Source organism: Dipteris shenzhenensis, chromosome 22 (assembly GCF_047967505.1).
Source record: "Dipteris shenzhenensis isolate YYH24624 ecotype China chromosome 22, Dip_SZ_1.0, whole genome shotgun sequence".
Classification (NCBI taxonomy): Eukaryota; Viridiplantae; Streptophyta; class Polypodiopsida; order Gleicheniales; family Dipteridaceae; genus Dipteris; species Dipteris shenzhenensis.
The window spans coordinates 22,386,540-22,409,430 of record NC_141617.1 but is presented as its reverse complement, the minus strand read 5'-3'; the positions used below and the strand labels follow the sequence as shown (position 1 = coordinate 22,409,430).

The window sequence follows — 22,891 nt, the reverse complement described above, 5'->3', positions numbered from 1 at the left end:
TGAATTGACATTAATAGAACATGATGATTATCACTTCTTTACAATAGATCCTCTTTTGCAACACAAGCTAGTTGAAACATTTTCTTTTCAATTTGAATACATCATTTAAAAAATGAAGGTCAATGTGAAATTCTACAAAGTCCAACTTTCATAAAACCAAGACAAGCAACGCAATTGCTCATAAGATATCACAAAAGTGTATTTACCCATGCAAATTTCAAAAAGTGATTAAAAACGAGCCTATTGGGCAAAAGAAATGGTCCTTTCCTTGAAATACATTCTTAAAACGAATACAAACATATCTTTAAAAAATATCATACACATTTTAAGTGATGAATTCCCATCAATATCAATATTTACAAATACTACAAAACACAAAATTAGGCAACTTAGAAAAATAGAAACAAGTAGCATCGACAATAATCAAAATTGAACGCTGTCCACGACAACAGACAAAATGTTAAGAGTTTCCCATCGAAGCATTGATGGCTTCATTAGAGGCATCAAGGTCAGTCAATACATCATTCCACTAAGAGAGCTCATCATAGCCTTCACTATCATATATGTTGATGATGTGATCATGCTTGTATTGGATTAAGACTCCATGCTTGTATTGATCCCATTCTCTTACCAAAAATCCTATTTTCCATCCACAGCTTTTGGCACTGAGCACTAGTTATTCCATTGGCCAAGCTGTCCCCAACGATGAAGCAACAGCAATCGATCATGGTTCAGAAGGAAGGAAAGCTCATAGTTTTGCCTCACCCATCCCAGCAAGTTAGTGCTAAAGCAAGTTTGGGCTATATCATCTCAATGCTCAGATTTTTGCCTCGCCAGACTCAACCATCCCAGCAAGCTTTAGGCCATTCCTATATCATCCCGTCAAGTCCTCAATGCAGAGGCGAATTTGTAGCCTCCTGCATGAGTACTACAGTAGACTGGTTCAAGGACCTGTAACGCCACTGCTCCTTTGCCACAAAATCTGCATCCAAAAACTTGGCCAAGAAAGCCCAAAACCTGTAAACATCATCAAAGTTAGTGATAAAGCCCAGAGATGCAGTTATCACTTCTATGCTTGGAGATTTCCCTCCCCCTTCTACCTGCCCCCCAACTGTAGGTATGCCAACACTGTTGTTTTTGTTTGGCTCCAGAAATCCTGGCCAATCCACATAATTCTCAGGAAGCCGGATGTGATGCAGCGTGGTTGTCCCTAATGAGATGTTACTTCTGTCTGCTAACCTCTGCACGAGGATGGGTTGTAATAGATTTCCTTTCCAATCAAACAGATTGAAGGCCACAGAAGCACCTCTGTCATAAGTGATTCTAGGTCCATAAATTTGTACCAGACGATGTGATTCTTCAGAGCCTGGATGGTAGAGCTTCAACATGGACCCAATTAGCCAGTTGATGAGGCATCTGAGTCTGGTGTTGGTCTTGTTTAATCCTAGCATATCTGCATGGTCCAGACCTCTGCACACAATCTCTGGTTCTTTCCTTGCCTGATTCGAGATAAAATCACTAGCAGAACTTGCATCATCATCATCAACATCTTCTTCTTCTTCTTTATAAGGGAATGCATCTTCACTGTACACGAATGAATCATCTCTTTGACTGTCCATGTAATAAGCAGATGCAGATCCCCCATAAGTTCTTACTCTCTGGGATGACACCTCGGAGCCTCTGTATGATCCGGATACAGTCTCTTCCTCACTCTCAAAACCTATAAGATCCCTGCCTCTTGCAGCATTTCTATGAAGCCTGCCAGCCTCTTGGAAATCATCGACTCTCAGATGGTCGAATGTTGATTCTGAATCAGACACCTCTCTTTCATCATCATCATCATCATTATCCTCATCAACATCAGCATCAAAGGAGGCAGCTTGGTCGGGCTCAAAGTCGTCATCAGATGCTATATCCTCGCTGATTCGGTCTAGGAACCTGAAAGGCGAGACCATGTCTGTATTTGTAAGATGAGGTGGCTCTTCACTGGTTGAACATTCCTGGCTTTCTGCATGTAGATCACGGCTGAAAGGACTAGGTGCTTCTTTTCCTTGGGCCTCAGAATGGGCACCATGAAAAGAAGCTGAACTGATGGTTTCAAATTCGGCTCCAATTTCTGGCTTTGAAGCAGCAAGATCCTTCCTGAACCTGTTGGATAAGGCCCTATTGGAGCGTGGTATGGGACCTGAAAACGAAGCTACGGGAATCACTTCACTGTCTGTAACTCGCCTTGGCAACGCTCTGCTGAGAGTCTGTGTTTCTGCTTCTTCTTCTTCTTCGATTTCACATTCTTGCTTATACGAATCATCCTCCACAACCCCATTGGAAAATGTGTCCGACATCACTGGGGCAGCTGCTAACGGAACTAGCTTCACCATTCCAACTCCCCTGGCAGCTGATGAGGTGTGGAGAGAGCGGATTGCAGAACGCTTGATAAGCAGGCACCCAAATCCTGTCGGGTCTGAGCCGTAAATCTTGTAGAAGGAGCTCACGATGAATTCTGGCCTGAAGACGGAGAGCCCAAGAGATCCCATCACCTTCGGTCCCAATGCAGAGGCATCCAACAGGACATCCCAGTCGTTCTCCTGTGCTTGTGCCATCCATTGGTAAGAGTATTTGGCACCCGTCACCCTTGACTGCACCGGGAAAACGAACAAACCTTTCCCAACGTCCTTCTTCTTCTTCTTCTTCTCGAGTATCTTCTTCTTTAGATCGGTTGCCCACAGACGTTGAGAAGGCCACCTGAAGGACGCATTGACAATAGTCGCACCCTTCTTCTTCGCAGTCTCCTCCATCCAATTCACTGCGTCGCTTACGAAGTCATAGACCGTCAGGAGTCGCTTCCTGAGATGGAAGGGGTATGACTCAGCCAGAAGCTTGAAAGCAGAGCCCCTGCTTGTTGTAAAAACCAGATTGTATTCATCCTCGTCGATGTTGAGGAAGTTGCACACCCGGCACTTCACGTCGAATTCCGCAGTGCCTTCGTCTGCACCTCCGTAACGCGCATGCGTTGGGAGATTTCCGGAGATGTAAGAAAGCCCAAATGAGGAAGAAGATTTGTCCAATCTTTGCTGAGATTCAGAGAAAAGACCGTAGCCACTGTAATCGAGACAAATATGGCCACTCTCCTCCAAATGCGGGTACTCCTCTGTGCGAATTTTGTCCACCACGATTGTATCTAGATACTCTCGATAAGTTCTGATAAATTGCTTGTATGCTGCAGCCATAGTCGGAATGCTTTCGTGATTCTTGAAGATCTCCCCTGGCCTAACGGTCTGGACAACTTTGACGTTCTTCCGTGATTCTTTGGAGCTGGTTCCTTTGTTAGGCGACATTGTCTTCTCAACACCAGTAACTCTAGAGGCTGTGGTTCTCGTCTTCTGATGCCGGCTGCTCTCTTTGGAGAGTGCCGGCTTCTTGCCCTGGACAGAGCTCTTTTCTGATTTCTTCGACCTGCTCTCATTAGATGTGTCTTTTGAGGAAATTCTTTTCGTGCTCTCGGACGGGCCAGTCTGCTTGGAGTGTGCCGGATTTTCCCTATGGCCTGAGCTCTTTTTCTCGCTCTTTTCTGATTTCTTCGACCTGCTCTCATTAGATGTGTCTTTTGAGGAAATTCTTTTCGTGCTCTCGGACGGGCCAGTCTGCTTGGAGTGTGCCGGATTTTTCCTATGGCCTGAGCTCTTTTTCTCTGCAATTTCTAGGCTTTTCGAGCTGCCGTCATTAGACCTTCCTGCTCCATCATCCTGAGAAGTCATCCTTTTCGTCCTTTGGCGCGAGCTACTTTCTTTCGAACGTGCCGCCTTTTCCCCCTCGAGTCCGCTCGTCTCCTGAGAAAATCCCGACTTGCTCGATCTGCTCGTATTAGACTCTGCTCGTTTGCTACCAGCTCGGCGATCACTTTCCTGCTCCTCCTCGGATGAATTGACCTTGTTCCCGGACTCTCTCGATCGGCCTATCAAGTTTCCTAAGAATTTAAAGCTGAGAGAGGGAGGCATACTACAGGCCGGTCAACAAATCACGAGTGATGAATGATCGGAACGGATGCAAGCAATGGAAGACATGGCGGTGACCAATCAAGGTCGTGAAGGAATGGTGGTTGTGGGTTTCCAGAAATCTGGATTGAGGAGTGAAACTGTAAGAGTGGGAAAGAGGGAAATTTGAAGGAAGAATTGGAAGGTTGAATTTGGGCTAAAGGATGGAGAGGATATGGAGAAAGAGGAGGATTGAAGCAACAGTCATGGCGATGGCCTGGATAAGACGGCAAACTTGGGAGAGACGACGTATTCGTATACCGTATGCCGGCCTCCTCCGTATCGTATCCATCACCATATATTTACAATTTAAAATTTTAATAAAAAATAACTTGCTGTACTTGCCTTTTCACCACGACATTCTTGGAATTTTCGAAAGACCCCATGACAAGACACACTCTCGAGTTCCTAGTCTCAACTCGCGTCTCATGCTCTCTTGCTTTCTCTCACCCTTGGCACATGCTAGGAAATTCCTCCAATACGACACACTTCCGGCTGCAAAATGCTGAGTTGGCTATCAGATGCATATCTGAAGCAAGTCAGGAGCCTGACAGTTACTATCCGAGTGCACAGGCAGGCAAGGTCTGGCACTCAACCGGCAACCAATCACATCCATGCATTCAGACTCCAACCCGCAATACGAAGCTCCCTCGGTCGAAGGTTTCTTTGGGTGGATCATGTGCCCGTAAATCTATAAACTTTCGACAACCATGTGCCCATAACTCTGTTTGCATCCGAAAGTCTGCATGACTGTTGGAATACAATCTCCTACAAACACGTGCCCAATCTATCTGCACTGTCGACCGTGGTTCGGCTCTGTGCACACACGAAGCCCAACATGCGGCACTCAAGCCAGTTTTCGAGGCTTCCACTGAAATTTAGGCAAAGATGAAGCACCACCGATTTTCACAACCACCTCACTTTCGCACGGTGCCATTTTTCAGCACCGGAGCTTTATTTCCTCTCCAGCCAATAGGAAGTTGGCATCTGGCCCTCACAATGGGTTGAAGTGCCTTCAATGCTCCATTAAGTTGGCATATGGCCCTCACAATGGGTTGAAGTGCCTTCAATTCTCCCACTCCAATGACAGACTGCCAACTCTCACATGTAGAGCTCCCCTTCAAGCTATTTGGGCTATTACAGCATGTGAACCAAATCAACCTACGGCCCTAACTGTGCATTTCTTGGTCGTGTGCACAAACTCTTAGAGGCCAATCCCGCTTACTGCTCCACAATGCTCATGTAGCATTCTTGAGCATTTGTGGGCAGTAGTGGTGAGCAATGGGTCCCATGTATTCCTCCTTGTCCTATAGCAGTAGGCCCACTCCACAAAAAGATATGTAGTAGGATTGGCTCCACTAAGGCCAAATGGCAGGGGCCCTGAAATGCCCAAGTGGACACTCATTTTTCTCGTTTCCCACAGGGCCACATTGGGACATTTTGATAAATGGGGCAGCTTGTGGGAATTGTGGCATAGACAAAAAATGTCATTTTGTGGCATCTATGCTCAACATGCGTGGGACACTCAACCATGCCTCGCCTAATTCAACACACCACGCTCTACCATGGCTATATGCGCCTTTTGCCATACGCTAGAAATGCATTGTAAGTCACTGCTCTAGTGATATATTTTTCAACCAAACTCGTGGCCTTCCTCGCATCTCCCACCAACCCCCATTTTGTTCTGCTCTTGTCCATGTTAGAGGGGAAATCTATGATGTGTGCATTTAACCAATCAGGCATTATGTGCAATACAATAGTTTCTTTACCTAGTTCCCTTTCTCAGGAGGTGCAACTTCAATGAGTGCATAAACTAAAAGATTCAAATTTACATAAGCAAACTTACAAAAAAGTTTTACTTAATGGCAAGGGAAGTGCTCACTTGAGTGTTTGAGTACCCATGGGGGGATAATCCATGGTGGGGGATAATCCAAGCTTGAGTGTGTGAATCCCCATGGGGGGATAATCCAAGCTTTGTTGTGCATTCCGTTACACCGTCCTCTTTCCTTGTGTGTATACGTGTGGTGTTGGGTGAGTTGCATGCCTTAGTGAGGGGAAAGATGGAAAAGAAGCATCTATTTAAGATAATTTTATATTTTTAATGGACTGTACATATAGATAGGTACCAAAATGAAGATTTTTACACGTTTAAATAATGGCATTTTTGTTATTTCAGTGAACATAGTAATCGGAGAAATGGAATCTTGTAAAAGGGGGGAAACTCCATTTGCTTCATGACAGGTGGCACATAAAGAGAGAGAGAGAGAGAGAGAGAGAGAAAGAGAGAGAGAGAGAGAGCCCACACCTCACCATTTGGATAACTTGACTAGTGAAGTGATAATGGTTCTATCGTTTCTCAAGTTGTTCAAGAGACCCAGGATATCGCACCTCCATTAATAAGCAAGTACAGCTTAGAAGTCGTTTTTAGTACCCACCTTTTGAAAACTTCCAAGTGGGCATTTAATTGTATTCCAAATCATGGTGAAAAAGTTGTCTGAGCAATTTGTTTGGACCCATTGCTATCAATGCTCGCCTATACTTATAAGTGGCCATTCAATTTCTACTCCACAACCTATTTTAAAAATGAAGCACATCAAAGAGAGAGAGAGAGAGAGAGCCCACTCCTCACCCTTTGGATAATTTGACTAGTTAAGTGCTAATGGTTCTATTGGTTCTTAAGTTGTTCAAGATATCTCAACTCCATCAAGCACATACAACTCAGACTTAGTTTTCAGTCCTTTTAATAACTTCCAACAAGTGGGCATTCAATTGTATTCTAAATCCTCGTCTAAATCATGGTAAAAAGGTTGTTTGAGCAATTTGTATTGACCTATTGCGATCAATACTTGCCTACCCTTATAAGTGGCCATCCAATTTCTACTCCATCAACGTGTGAAAGAAAACCCACCCTATTAATTTTTTGCACATGAAGCCTGCATACACTTTTTCTCGATCATTCCATTGATTGCATAAATGATATTTGTCTGTCACCTCATGGTTTGAAGGCATGCCAAGGCATCCTAAACACATTGTATTGCAAAAAGTTAGATAGAAATCATGATAAAGCCCTACACCATAGCTCCTCTCTCTCTCTCTCTCTCTCTCTCTCTCTCTCTCTCTCTCATGCATGCATGCATGCACGCACACGCACATGCACACATGGACACACACCCATGCACATTCACACGTGCATGCATGCATGAGTGTGTGTAGGTATATCTGTGTGCATGCAATCATGCACCACATGCGCACACACACATACACACGTTGGATGGATGGACAGCTTTTCTAATGTACTTTTAATATATAAGCTTTATCTTCGATGAACTTACACTTTTGTATGTGTTCCCTTGCCGTAGTAAGAGCCAATTGATGGGAGTTTTTCTCATCCAAGGATCTTGCTCCAATTTTGGACTACCCTTTACATACATAGCAAGATTAATATTGTTGCTATTATTTCTTATTGTATCCTAGAAGCCTATGTGGCACAATTTGGTTCATGTTTATCTACCCTCTAGTCTTCTTTTCAAGAGATTATGGAAGCAAGTCCACAACGTTGTTCACAACTCAATTAAAAGATAAAATAGAGGGACCTTGTCTACTGAAGAATGAAACAATATGGGAAGAAAAAGAGGATGCTCCATCTTTGAATGCACGTTGTGATGACTCCATTTAAACAACTTCATTTGAATAAAAGATGTAGGGTTGAAGCAAATGAAAATTAAAGAAATAGAGTAGTACTAAAGAAAATTAAAGAAATAGGGTAGTACTAAAACTATACATACTTAAAATTTGTCAGTTCATAACACCATGTCATTTCTCTTTCTTTGAAAGGACTTTAAAAATAGCTAATTTTAACTTAAAGCCATCCGTTTAGTATGCTAGATCTATGGCCTATTTAATCGCGCATGTCACCTAGGAATACTTATCTAAGAGCACATGTCAACAACATACATTGCACGTGTAAACAATAATATACATGGAAGTGTTGCTCATTATATGTGGCTTTTGATGAGTGCCCATCCTATGCTCACTCTTTACACACAATGGCTTGAGCATTAGTTTCTATCATGCACTTGAAAAAAACATTAGGTTTGGTCTAGAAGACTTGTGCTTTGATTTTCTATGCTCCCTAACTTTCACCTTTTTATTTTCGTTTTAAAGAAATAAGGATCTTGATAATTAAAAAGGTAGTGTGGCAATACGTACTAGGGGGTATGATGTGACCAAGAATGCTCTTAAGGTGATGCTAGTGACCAAACACTATTAGATGTAGCATATTTAAGAATGAATTCTTTAACTTTTCAAGGTTTTATCAACCATACCTGTATGCATCTTGAATATTTAGATATACAAGATATCTTGTATAGAATCAACACATATACATCTTGCATACTTAAGATATACATGAAAATCCTGTGCCTATCAAAGTTTGTAAGTCAACGTGACCAGGATAGGATCATGCTATATAATTTCAAGTTTTAATAAGGATTATGGAAATTTTTCTATATATACTCATAGCAATAGCTTTGTATTAGTTACAAGCTCTTTTGATGCAAGGTTTAAACTAATTTCCTTCTTTAAATTAAAGTAAGACATGTTCAAACTCATTTCCTTCTTAAAGTAGAGTAAAACATGTTTATGTGATGATAGAATAATGTCAAAATTTTAGTACTTTTTAGACTTTTCACAAATAAATCAACCATCAAGTATAATCGTTTTTATTTAAAATATACATTGACAATCCCATCTCTATTAATAGCTAAGACTGTTTCAGTATTTTTGGGACAACTTCTTGATTTTGGGATGAATTTCATCATCCCTCTCTCTCTCTCTCTTTATCCTCTTTATTGAAAATTATACGCTAGTGCTTGAACTTAAGTTCGAGCATGGAACACTTGAACATTATAGGCCATGCTCGAACTCAAGTTTGAGCATGGCATGATGAATTTTCTATAACATTGGGACTTGGAATTGTAATGAAAAGACAAATTTTAGACTTTTATTGGACACGAGTATTGATCAATCTATTTGGAAGAATAGGTTTGGAAGTAATAAAAATTTGCATTGGCAAGCTTGTATCGCATCATGTAGCCAACAACTAAATGTATCATATATATGCATAATGTTCATTAGGCATAGCATGTTTTGAAACTTTCTCATAAGGGCTACATGCTCTTAACATACATGGGGTATACGTGCAAGTCATAAAGACTTACCATTTTTTTGAAAGCGTATTTGATTGTACGAATGTCTTCGTAAGGTATGCATGGATTGACTACTGAATGTGTTTCATGCAACCTAGTTGGTACAAAGGTATGAGTGTGTCTAGTTTCATCTTATGCTTACACCATAGCTTCCTAGGTCTCTCATGGATGATGTGTAGCGATTGTCATTTTCATTTTTTCATAAATGCACAGCTTATGCTAGTATGAAAAATATGTAAATTTTGTATGCCAAACTTAATGGAAAAACATATGTAGACATAAGAGTATAAGAACATAGAGACCTTGGATACTTTGTATCAAGAAACAAGTATAACGCAGCAAAGATAGAAAATTAAAACACATAAATTTTAAGGGCCTTGCAATTAGACTTAATCAAGAGGAATACATGTAATAACATGTTGTTATCAATTCAAAACATTGATTGTGCCAAGAGGTTTTAATTATTCTATCAATTACAAAAAATGAAAATAGTAAGGTTGAAGTAACTGCATAAAAAGGCTAATTTCAAAAGACGTACACTTTTTTCATGTGAATATTTCATGGGTAAGAGAGTTTAATAGTGCTATCACTTATAGATTAATTGTGCCAAGGGTGTAATTATGCTATCACTTACAAAAGAGAAAAATAGCAAGTTCCTAAGGTTGAAGTAGTTGCACGAAAAGCACAAACTAGATGACTTGAAGAGAGGAACTCTTTTTTTTTTGTGACGGTGAGTTTGGAGAAAAAAGGCGAACGTAAGAAGAAATTTTTATGACAATTCTACCTATTCTCTTTGGAGTACATTGTTGAAGATTTTTTTTTTCATGAAAAAGAATTCTATGAAGTATGAACAAAACTCGCAAGCTCAAGGTAGAAATACATCATGTAGGCATGAGAATAAATACCTTAAATGGGCCAATCAAAAGCTCTCATAAAAAACTAGAAAAGATCTAAGGTTAAGGCTGAAATCCCACCTCAACCCTATTGTGGTCTCCAAAAAAGGGGGGAGCCACTCCATTCTCCAAGGAAAGTAGCGCTCCTGGTAGAAGCTACTTAGGAGTACTCATGCATGCTCACCCAAATGGTCATACAAATGTTTACAATATCTGGTCACATACTAGCCATAGTGTGAGAAGGTTGGACTTGACATCCATCCAAGGCCTCTGTATATCTGGCTCTCCAAATGTGCCATGCTGAAATACTCACCAATATCTCCTAAGAAAATCCATAGAGGCCTACAAGGGCCTAAAGGGGGAAAAGGGAACATCATCCGGAGAGCAAGACTCCATGAACTACCAATGAATTGAAAGGGCATAAGAAGGGTCATGTCTCTCATAAAAGATCCAAGGCCCCAAAAGGGAGAGCCAAGCCATTGAGTCCTAGGTCATCAAGAAGGGGAAGGGAACAAAGGTGCTAAAAATCCTAGCAATCCCCTTCCAAATGATCCTTATGTTTCCACAATCCCATAGGCAGTGCTAGATGAGGCTCCATAGTAGAAAGGCATCTAGGACAAGTAGAGTTAGCCATAAACTCGTACTTGTACAGGTTCATTGCAGTTCCTATGGGAATAGGAAGCCAAAGGAAAAGAGTGTTTTTCTATTCCTTAGGGATTTCTAGACCCTCTTCCAGAAAACTTTCTACAAATTAGTAGAAATCTAAAAGCTCTCCCAATGAGGAGCTCTAGAGGGCCTCCAACCTGTACAAATGAGTTAAAATCTCTTGGCATTACTGACCATGTAACAAAAGAAGGGGAGGCTCTTCTCTCAATGCAATGCATCAATCCACTCCCATTGTCTGGGGTCCCATTGTAAAAACTTTATGGGGACTTCTTCATAGAGCCAAATCGTCCATGAGCCCAAAGAGATAAGAAGGGGTCTAGGTCTAGGTACCGTTGTGAATCCAAGCTATGCTCCACATAACTCATGATTATGATAGGCTAAAATCATGTGTAGCTCTAGAAAGCATGCCCCCTGATTGAACATCAAAGATCATCGTAGTGCTATGACCTGAATTGGAATACCTATTCCATAAAAGCCCCCATCCAAGTAGGGAAAGAAAAAGGCTTGTCATCTATATCAACCCAATCCACGGATAAGGCTACATCATGCTACTGAATTCTCCTTGCAATTACTCTAAGGCGATCTACTAATTGTAATTTATGATCCTATGGAAATTTTTTGAAAGCTTTTCAGAATCCCACAGAAGAAGAAAAGCTCCCACTAGACTATCACACATAATGAAAATTGTTAGAGTCATGTGCCATGCTCATTAAATATGTTATAATTTCACATGATAGGCTATCTATCAATCTCTTCCAAAGATCAAGGGGAAATTCTATGAAGAGTACTACCGAAGCTGGACCAATCTTTTAGGATAGCATCGATAAGAGGGGAGGGAGAGCTAAGATGGGTTGAAGAAAAGAGGAGTACAGGATTGTATGCAACAAAGAAAGAAATCTCTCTGTGGCTCTTGCTCAAGCATATGTTCCCTGACCACAACCTTGCAAAGCAAGGCCTTGCACTGCAAGTTTGGACCAATGATATTAAGACCTCCTTCTTGCGTTGGAAGAATTAAATCTCTAAGCCACCCTAGCTAGAGCCTCTATTGTACCATCTAGTCCACTCCATAGAAAATTTCTTGTAGGCCTCTTGAGTTGATTGATGCAATCCCTAGAATGGCACCAAAAAGAGCAAATAAACAATGCCATGGCTAGAAAAACTTGGTTAATAACCACCACTCTAGAAGCAAGGTCAAGTTTGGATGAACTCCAAAAGAGGAGTTTCCTCTTGATGCTCTCCAACACAGGAGCAAACTACTATGAAGGAGAGATACCATACCAACCTGGCATCCCAAGTACTTGATGGAGAAACCCTTGTGAATCCAACTAAACCAAAATCAGCCCCTCAACCAAAAGTGTCATCGTCATGAGTCCAAAATCCATTGATTTATTCCAATTAATGTGTGCACCTACTATAGTAGAAAAACAATCCAAGGCTATTACCTTGAAAGAGGTGAGATTTTGAGGAATGGGCTCTAGAAAAACAATAGTATCATCCACTAGGGATGGCTCAGCCCATAAATATCAGCTCAAGATCTAAGAATTATACCCATAGCATTTGCCACAAACAAAAATAGGAAAGGAGCTAGAGGGCATCCTTGATGAAATGATCTAGAAATCTGAAACCCTCTCCTTTGACCCCCCTAATAAGCACTTGGATGTGGGCTAATATATACAAAGGGGAGACCCTTATAATTCCATATGTAATCCAAAGAAACAAAGGGTTCTGTTCAAAAAATCTCAATCTACCCTATCATATGCTTTCTCAAAGTCCAAGATTAGAATGGCTAGCCTCTGGCTTCTAACATGGATGAAGCTCATATGTGTGTCATATAAGACCTGGAAGAATGGGCTACAAAATGCAAACTAATAGCTTAACCTAGAATTTTATAAATGGTTCCCTAGAGGCTCCATTGTGACACCAAATTTCTGCAACCCCCCTTTGGAATAAGATGAATAAGACCCTTTATAAGTGAATGAGGCATAGCACCAGAGTCCCAAATGCCTTACAAGGTTAAGTAATATGCTCCCCAATCCCCAAAAGCAATAAATAATGAGGGTGTAAGCACATCTGAGCTCAAGAACTTGCACTCATGAAGGGCAAGAAGTGTAGTCCGAAATTTTGTATTTGTGAAAGGTGTATGAAGTGACACTCACATAACTAGTTTCACCAATCTAGGAGTACATTTCCATATAGCATGTCTTGCATCATCTCTAGAAAGTGTGTCGGGATCTACTTATAGCATAAAACTCAGTGGCTATATGCAAGATTGCATTAGGATCTAACTACAGTATCCCATTTGAGTCAATACATTGTGAGACACTTTCTCTACTATGTCTTGAGCCTAGGTAAAAAAGAAGTGTTTATATACATTACCTCCAACGTGAGTTCAAATGACTTGTGTGCATGAAAGGAATAATTTTCTTTCTGATCTAAAAATATGTATCGATGAGCTCTCACTGTAGTAAAGTCCTCCTGAATCTAAGAATCTGTAGGACCTTTCTACTTTCCCTCTATAGGACTACCAACTGCTGCCAAAGACCAACCTCATCAATAGCTGTTAACATCCACAGAGTACAGTCGCCGAATGTAGGGTAATCAGTGATTAGAGGTGACTCAGGCTTCATGATTTACTTCAACAGTTACATCCATGGAAGGAGTATAGTACAAGCTCAAGGAGTTTGAGCCCCAAATACCCCAAGGCCAAAGCTTGTAGGCAACATGCACATTCATGATTTACTTCAACGGTTACAGCCATGGAAGGAGCACAGTACAAGCTCAGGGAGTTTGAGCCCCAAATACCCCAAGGCCAAAGAGTGCAGGCAACGTGCACAGATTGTATGTTCCAGCTGCCAAGTTACAGGTTCCAGTTGCCACATTGTATGTTCCAGCTGCAAGCTACGGTTAAGTGTCTCGCAGGAGTTAAGCCTCACCACTCCAGGTTTTGAGCCTCATGCATGGGGTTTGAACCACAAATGGCTTAAGGCTTCAGGGCGTTCAGGGAGTTTGAGCCCCAAATATCCTAAGCCTTGGAGGCATGAGGCTAACACAAGCACCATTTGGGGGCCGGTTAGGAACACCTCCTAATGCCAGGCTTGTCCCAAGCACTCTTATATGGTTAACACAAGTGCTATTTCTGCTAATAGGGAGAGATGGAAAGAATAGCAATATTCCTTAGCACCCTATGCACCCAAGATCCTTTTATTGTTGTTAAGAAAGGGAGAGTGCTAAAAGGAAGAGGGTTGGCCCTCCCTTTAAAAGGTGACATGTATAAAAGGCCAAAGTGTTGACTTTGGTCTTCATTGTTGTTTGCACAAGTTTGAATACAAGCTCCCTTTTCTCTTCCAAAATAGTGTTTTGGGTGTTCTCTTATTTCCATTGTAGTGCCCTTGTGTTTACCACTCCATCCCCCTTCACTCTCCTCTTCCCTTCTCCTTCTCCTTCTCCTTCTCCTTCTCCTTCTCCTTCCCTTATCCCCTCTCTTCTCCCCTCTCCCCATTCCCTCTTTCTCTCATGGAAACACATTGCAACAATCCAGAGGCTGCTTGAGTGACACTTGCAGATGGCTCGTGCCTTGCATTGCTCTCACAAGGAGTAGCTTGGAGTGGAGGCTCCATCGGCATCTCTTCAACATCCCACGACACTTGGGTCACCATCAAGACATACACATTTTTGGTGCCGCTATCGAGGAATGAAGGTATGTTTTTGCATTGCACTTGTCTACCTTCATTATCTACCCATTGCACAAGGCTTCTAGCTTAACTTGGAGCTTTGTTAGTGGAGTTGTAGGAGAAGAAAGAATGAAGAAGTGAGAGTTTTGGACTAAAAAGTTAGCAAACTCTCATTTTCTGTTGGAAAGTCATTTTGGATCATTTGAAGCTTGTTTTTCATGCTTTTTAGTGTTTTGAGTTGATAGGAACCTAGTTTGTAAGATTGCTTAGGAGTGTATGATGTCCAAACACACAAAAAACAACAAAAAATGATGATTCTTCACTGAAATTCGAAGTGGTTTTGTGTGGTAGAACTCACCCCTCAAGAAATCTTGCATTTTGACTTGCAAAAATTGTTTTTCTTTCAAGTTTTTTTCATTGTGTAGGTAGACTAAGTAGAGTAGCACCCCCTAGCATTAAAAAATGAAAACAGAAACTCAAAATCCCCCAAAAAGCCACAAAAACCTATCGATGATGTAGTGTTCACTACCCCACGAGTCGGTGCGTTGGAGCTATCCCGTCGATCAGTGCGTTAGCCATATCCCACCGATCAAACCCCATTGACCTGACACGCTAGCCGTATCCCGTCGACCTAACCTATGACTATGGCCTAACCTGTTGCCTTAATTAAATGTGTGTCAGAGTTAATTATCCTGTTGACTTGATAGCCGTTGACCCGTGGCCACAGAGCTATCCCCGCCCGCGACTGTTGCTATATCGTTACTTCACCGACCGGTGCAATAAGCCCACCCCCACGTCCGTGGACATATTCACACCCCACCGATCTAATTATTCTGCCAACTAGCGTAGCCAATGATGATTGGTTGGCTGGCAGGGCATGGGGGCAAGAGCGGTCTATTCATCCAATTGGATAGATCATGCCACAGGATGGGATTTCCTCTTAGCAGGGAGGCGATCGACATTTTTACCTCTGTCGATAGTAAGGCAGCCAACCCGGCACTATTGTAGGGTTCTTGTGAAGACTCTCCTTCCATGGATAACAGGTCCTCAAAACTGTACAGGTCTCCTTCCTCTTGTAAGTTTTGCAGCACTAGGTCAGCCTGGAACATTTTTTGCATCAGATCCGGAGCTTCTGACTGATCAAAGCTGAAATGTTCCTCTTCCTCCACCTTTTTCACAAGCTTGAGAAATTTTGCTCCTCGGTGGCCGATTAGGTGAGCTAGATGGATAGTATCCGACCCTCTGCTTGCTTTGAGTCGATGCTCGAACTTCTCTTGGTAGTCCTGTACCAAGTTATGAGCATCTATTACATATTGCTTTTCTATGACCGCATCAGGATAGGTCTCCTTATAAGAGGGCGTGGGTTCTAGGCCTTGGGCCTACACTGTCTTCTTTACCTCTGGACTCGGAGGTACCTCAAGGTCACCCTAGGTGGAAGCATGTTTGGAAGCAGAGGAGCTGGCGAGAGTGGCTGTCTCCTCATCAAAACTGTCCTGGATAAGCAACTGGTTCGACCCATCACCTACCCTTATGGCCTTCTTGGACCGGGTTAGGGGATGTTGAGGGATCTCAAGGCCTGGCAGTAGGGACCCTTTATCTTTCCTTGCCAGTCTTGCCTAATGCCTTGGCTTGCATCCTTTTAGGTCTCCTTCTTGCCACCTTGCCTTATTCGATGCTAAGCAGGTTAAGGCTAGTGCTCTTTGGTAGGATGATCGGGGTGGTTGGTCTCCTCACCGGACAGTCCTTGAATAGATGCTCAATCCCACACCCCACACACAAGGGTGTGGGGTTGGTCGTGCGTGGAGGGGGTATGATCCCTATAGGGACAATCCTTCAAGAAATGTGGCCCCTGGCACTTGACGGATGGCCACCTTGCTGCATAGATCAAACGAGGTAGGATTCATCACCATTAGGTGGTCGTGTAGCTTCGGGTATGCCAATCCAATGAGGAAGCGAGGCAACAGTCGTTTGTCACTCATCCTCTCATACGGTTCACAACAGGCATTGAGGTGCTTGATCCTAGCAATGTAATCCCTAAGGGATTCCTTGTCGTTCTATTTTATCTCATACAACTGGTTAATTGGGCTCCATTTATGGCCATTGGGGGTGAACCCCACAATAAAGGCCTTTCTCAATGTCTCCCAGTTGACTTTCCCTTCTAGGGTGAGAGTCGTATACCATTGGCCTACTTTGCCATCCAAGCTGAAACGAAATGCATTGGCCATTTCTAGGTCCCCGGGAGCACCAAAAGCTTTGCAAATTTTCTCAAATCACTCCACGTGGGAGACCGGGTCTCCTTCTCCAAGGAATTTGGTCATTAACTTGGAGATAGCTATGGGTCAGCTCCTTGAGGGATTCGCAACCCCTGCGGGAAACACTGGGGCGAGTGGAGGTGGTATGGCCCCCCTTCCTAGGGCATTCACCAAGATGCCCATTGCCTCATCAATTAAACACTGTTTGAGTAGCTGGTGGGGGGGGGGGGTGTTGTTGTGGGCCTGACGGGATACAGAGTTGGCCTTAAGCCTGGCCCTGGTGGTGGTATCCATGTAGTTGCTAGTACGGGCATTGGAACGGATGTGCCAAGGCCTACATTCATCGGTGCAATAGGTATGGATGGGAAGGGATGTACTCCCGGAGGAGGTGGGTTCTAGGGCATGGGAACAGTGGTTCCATGCAATGGGTGATAAGGTGGAAACTAGGGTGCCCCATAGTTGACAAAAGTTGGTGGCATATGGCCTGTTGGGGGTTCATAAGGCGCCCCTCCTTCGAAGCCTCTCGCATCCCCTCAACTAGGACCTTGCCCTCAGAATTCCCTCATCCAAGGATCTTCATCATCCATGCATTCCCATTGGGGAGGTCTTGCATAGGAGGAGGGTCCTGGGTTTGCGAAGGTGGTTTTCATCCTAGTTTGTGGTTCAGGAGCTGGATGTTGCTGACCTTTCCTTCTTGCAGACATGCAAGCGAAGGGGTTCTCCATGTTTGCCGACTCTATTCAGCCTAAACGTCCAAACATGTTGGAGAATGTACCTCTTAGCCTGGATGCAACCGAAAGTGTGAGAGAGTTGGGAGAGACCACGCTGGTGAATGGGGCTTTGGAAGCCCTTAGACCCGAGGGGTCTTGCATTACCTCATCTAAGCTCTCCATCTCGTTGGAGCTAGATAGATCTTCCTATCGGGGGCCTATTACCAAGTGGGGTCTAGGAATCGAGCTTCTAGATCCCCATCTAGGGTGAAAGGTGGGATGAGTGTAGCTCGAAGCACTATCTTCCGACACGGGATCCTTGGACGAAATTCTCCTGGACCTCAAGTGCATGTATGAGACCTCTAACTAGGCACACTCAGGCTGACCTATAGTTATGGAATTTTTATATTCTGGACTAGTCGTAGGGATAGCTCTATGGCCACGGGTGTAGGGATAGGATATCACACCGAGTCACGGGATACCAGTAGAGCGATGGGCGGTGTAATATGCATAACGCACCGGTCAACAAAATAATAGTAGAGCAATGGGTGGTGTAATAGGCATAACGTGTTGATCGGCGTAATAGATCATGCCACGTGTTTGGAGGGATAAGACGCATATGGTATCACCATGGACATAGGGATAAGTTTAAGACAATGGTCGGAGGGATGATGGGGTCGACTAGATAAGGATCAATGCGAATAATGATAGCGATGGGTGGCGTGATAGCAAAATAGCGACGAGCGTGGGGATGAGCCCCATAATCTATCAACACCAAAAGGTTGATGCCACCCTGGATGGGGGGTGGGAGTGAGCATCTGTACCAAGGAATGCTGGGTAAAATGGGGAAATCCCACACTCAAGCAAACCCATCTAGTAGTAAAGTTAGCTTATGGCAGAACTATCGAGCCCTTGGGAGTGCTTACTGGCATAAACACTAAGGTATTCAGATTCACGTACCCCGTTAGGTTCATAGTCATGGACTTCACTTGAGAGCTGGGATATGAAGCTATCATGGGCAGGCCCTTCTTACGAATGTCCAGGTTCGTGCATGACTAGCACACTGATAACATCTACTTGCGGCATGAGGAGCAAATCATGCGAGTGGACTTGCACACCTACAAGGCCCACCCATAGTCGGGACACCTTTTTGCCACCGCAGAATCTGACACAACCACCCGAACCACATCCGTGAAGCTATTCCAACCCTATGACAGGGAAGAGGATGAAAGGGAGCCTAATGAATTCTAGTATGCACCTCTTCCCGAGCCGGAATTCTCTCAAAGCTGGATGCACATCTTAGCCAACATAGATGTCCCAGAGAGAATAGGGTTTCAACTCACCACCCCAGAGCTCGAGGGTCTGAATCTCATGGTTCTCCTAAGAATGTTTAACATGCTCAAACCCCAAGAGGTAAGCAAGGGAACCGTAAGGGTAAAATCCGATCTCCATTGGCTATCATACGTGGGTGCCACGACTACTCACCATGAGTTCTCCTCCAATTGGGGAACCAGGGTAAGATAACCTCCCTTGTTGCTTAATGGAAGAGCCCCCTTCAGGTCCAAAACTCTTGGTTCCCAAAAGCTTGTCTAAGGCCAAAAGGACCATCCTTCTGCAGAAATAAAGGAGGAGGCTGAAGAAAAGGACGACCTACGATAGGTACAAGCCCATTACAAGGCCTACATGATCGAGGATCACAAGATTTTATACCAACAAGCCAAGAGATCTCGGGAAGACGGGTGCTCCCAAGGGTACGACGAGCCAACCCCATTTAAGGAGGTAAACCTAGCCTCAGAAGGGCGACCCCCAACCCGTATTCATCGCCGATGATCTCACCCCCAATGAGGAGAACGCTTTAATAGCTCTACTACAAGAGTACAAAGACTGCATGGCCTGGAAGTACATCGACATGAAAGGGGTGCTTGTCAAAGTAGTGTAGCACATGATCCCCATGCTCGATGATGCCAGGATGGTACATCAATGCCCCTACCCTATGAATCCCAAATACGCACTCATAGTGAGGGAGGAAATCTAGAAACTCATAGATGCGGGATTCATCTATGAGATTGAGCATACGGACTGGGTATCACCCATCATGATAGTCCTAAAGAAAAATGGAAAAATTAGAGTATGCGTGGATTTGAAAAAGGTTAACGTTGCCACTAGACATGACCATGACCCCTTGCCATTCACAGAACATGTTCTAGAAAGGGTGGCCAGAAAGGAAGCCTATAGCTTCCTAGATGGGTTTTTGGGTTACAACCAAGTGTGTATCGCCTTATAAGACCAACATAAAATGGCCTTCACAATTGAGTGGGGTATGTATGCTACTAGGGTGATGATATTCAGATTAACCAATGCCCCTATCACCTTCCACGGATGATGATCACAGTATTCAAAGAATATCTGAGAGACTTTGTGGAAGTCTTCTTGGATGACATCTGCATGAACTCAACATGGGATGACCACCTGAAATATCTCAGGCTCCGTCCTCGAGAAGTGCTTCTTATACCGCGTATCCCTAAACCCTCTTAAGTGCCAATTTTGGGTCAAACATGGTGTCATTTTTGGCCACATAGTGTCTCGAAAGGGAATCTCTACGGACCACAATAAAATCAAACTCATCTTGGAGTTACCACCCCCCACCAATGCCAAGGGAGTCCAATGATTTACTAGGGGGGGCACATGGGCTATTACAAGAGGTTCATCTTGATCTACGCAAACATAGCCCGCCCATTATACAAACTGCTACTATCCTTTGAGTGGACCGAGGAATGCCAGAAGTCCTTCAAAACCCTCAAACTAGCTCTAGCCACCACACCGGTGTTGAGATCACCTGATTGGAATCTAATATTCCACGTCCATATCAATGCCTCCAACTTTGCTATCGGGTGCGTGTTGGCCCAACTAGGGGAGCATAACTTGGACTACCCGGTATACTTTGCGAGTCACCAACTAAAGAAGGTTGAGGTTAACTACACCACAACTGAGAGGGAAGGTCTGACCATGGTCTATGTAGTCAACAAGTTCAGGCACTACTTGTTTAGCTAACAAGATTGTCTTCTTTGTGGACCACCAAGCATAGTTATACTAGATGAAACGCTAGGCCATCGAAGAAGCTAGAGCCCGTAACACTAAGCTTAGACAACGTAAGCAAATGACACTACTTAACGCAACAGGTGGAACTAACAAATGAGCTAACAATAGAACCAACTAGGTTGCTTGTTCAACTGCAGGTCCCACACATGCGCATCAAAGCACTTGTGGATCCAGGAGCAAGCCACAACTTCATTTCCCGAGAGGTATGGTAAAAGCTACAGGTACCCCTAACTCTCACAGTCACTTTAGTAAGAGCTATCAACGGCCAACTCATACAAACTTTGGGTTTTGTGAATTTAAATCTAACAGTTGTTCGCCAAGCAGTAGAAATACGCTTTTATGTTCTCCCCACAGAAGCAATTGATGAACATATGATATTGGGAAGAACCTGGTGCTACGTCATGAGCTGTCAAATCGACTAGTGCACACGAATTGCTTTGCTCACAAATGGTGGTAGAACGGTGGTAGTCCCACTGTGTGGACAAAGTCCTGCTCCTTTAGGTCCACCCTCGCCGGCCCATGACAACAAAGTTACACAAGAGAGCGGACCGGAAGCCCCATCCACCTCCAACCCCCCGACAAGAGTCCAATCCGGAAGGGAGAAGAAGGCCAACCATAGTGGCAACCCAGTGCCATTGCCCATTTCATTGCCATTGCCTTCCTTCACTCAAGAGAGTCATGAACAACAAGTACAAGCGGCTATCCTATATGCTCAATGCTACTTCAACCAGAGCCAATGACCGGAGGGGAAAGCAACACATAGGTCCCTACTCCAGAGATGTCTCTCCTGAAAGCATCCATGCTCGGGAGAAGAACACGCCGCCATCCTGCGCTTCGAACTCCAAGCTCCAATCCACCTCCTCCACTGCAAGATCCCCCCAAACGCTATGTCCCCACCAAGCACTTGGTGTGAAGAGAGTGGGAGAGAGGTAAGGAGTCTCACTTGTAGCTTTCTCACATACACAATGGGGAATACACACAAGGGTGGAGGCTGAAAACAGTTTTCCTCTTCTTAGTTGTGAAAGCCAAAAAACTCTCTCTCATACAAAAAGGAATAGATGAACCCTATATGTGGGTCTCAAACCAAACTCAACTAACCTAGGTGGCATACTAACTAAGCCACTAACTAGAGTACATAAAGATAGCTGTCATCTAGCTATTATTCATGGACGGTGTACCAACCGCATCTGTAGCTAACAAGTCGGTGACATAAATGCACAACGGTCACCCTGGCATATCACGAGTGGAGCTCGATATCTCAACACTCCCCCTCGACCTCAATCCCAATTCCTGCACACCAAGTAGGTCTCTGGACTTGCGCAGCTTCTCTGCTTCCAATGCCTTTGTGAATATGTCAGCTACCTGATCCTATGTGCTGACATAAACTAGATCAATAAAACCTACTAGAACCTTCTCCCGCACATAGTGGTAATGCACCTCAATGTGCTTTGTTCTAGCATGATAGACTAGGTTATTTGCCAAGTGTATACTGCTCATGTTGTCATAATAAATGACAACTAGCCCATCTATAGACTGATGCATATCATAAAGCAGCTTATGCAACCAAGCTGCCTCACATGCAGCTATTACTGCACCCCTGTATTCAGCCTCTGTGCTCGACAAGGCAACTGTAGGCTATTTCTTGCTGCTCCAAGTGACTGCAGCACTCCCAAAAGAAAACACATATCCACTGGTAGATCATCTATAAGAAATACTACCAGCCCAATTAGCATCAGTGTATCCATGCAACTGTATTTGAACCCCAGTCTCATAAAATAGTCCATACTGCAATGTGGACTTCACATACCTCAGTATGCATCTAGCCGCATCCAAATGCAGTTTCCTTGGAGCCTGCATAAACTGACTTACCAACCCAACAGCATAGCTCAAATCTGGCCTGGTAATAGTCATATAAATCAAACTTCCTACTATGCATCTGTACATAGTACGATCTTCCAAAAGCTCACGTGCATCTGCACTCAGCTTCACATTCTGCTCCAAAGGAACTGAAATAGGCTTACAACCTATCATCCCATATTTGGACATCCACATAAGAGTGACCTGCATTCACATCAACCATGGGCTGGTCTACTTTCTCTTTTCCTTTTTGTGATACCTGCATACCACTATCTGCATTGTTTTGAGGAGATTCTCCTGATCTCAATCTGCCTGTCCATGGCGAAGTATGTGAACCACTGCTAGAGGACACTACAGGTCCACTAATATTTTGTGATTGCTACTGTGAATTCTGTGCAGCATTACAAAATATTGAGAGAAAAGGTTTAGTTGAGGGGTTTTCGAAAAACCCCTTGAACACACGTGATATATAGGGTTTCTTAGTAGTGCACCCCTTGAGATTTAG

At 43.6% G+C, this 22,891-nt stretch overlaps 1 protein-coding gene across 1 annotated transcript; it reads right to left on the bottom strand.

Annotated features, from left to right (window-relative positions):
• Positions 1-445: 445 nt before the first annotated feature.
• LOC147887881 (uncharacterized) lies at positions 446-4,288 on the bottom strand. Its single transcript, XM_087393418.1, has 2 exons — positions 1,101-4,288; positions 446-1,017 (listed from the first exon to the last, which is right to left on the bottom strand). The coding sequence occupies exons 1-2, from the start codon at positions 3,993-3,995 to the stop codon at positions 883-885; spliced, it is 3,030 nt and encodes a 1,009-aa protein (XP_087249544.1). The 5' UTR covers positions 3,996-4,288; the 3' UTR covers positions 446-882.
• Between the last annotated feature and the right edge of the window lie 18,603 nt (positions 4,289-22,891).

Bases quoted from the DNA above. Each gene is read 5' to 3' on its own strand.
- LOC147887881 (XM_087393418.1), bottom strand. From the start codon at position 3,995: ATGCCTCCCTCTCTCAGCTTTAAATTCTTAGGAAACTTGATAGGCCGA. The intron at 1,018-1,100 runs GTAGAAGGGGGA...TGATGTTTACAG, and splicing joins TACCTACAGTTGGGGGGCAG to GTTTTGGGCTTTCTTGGCCA.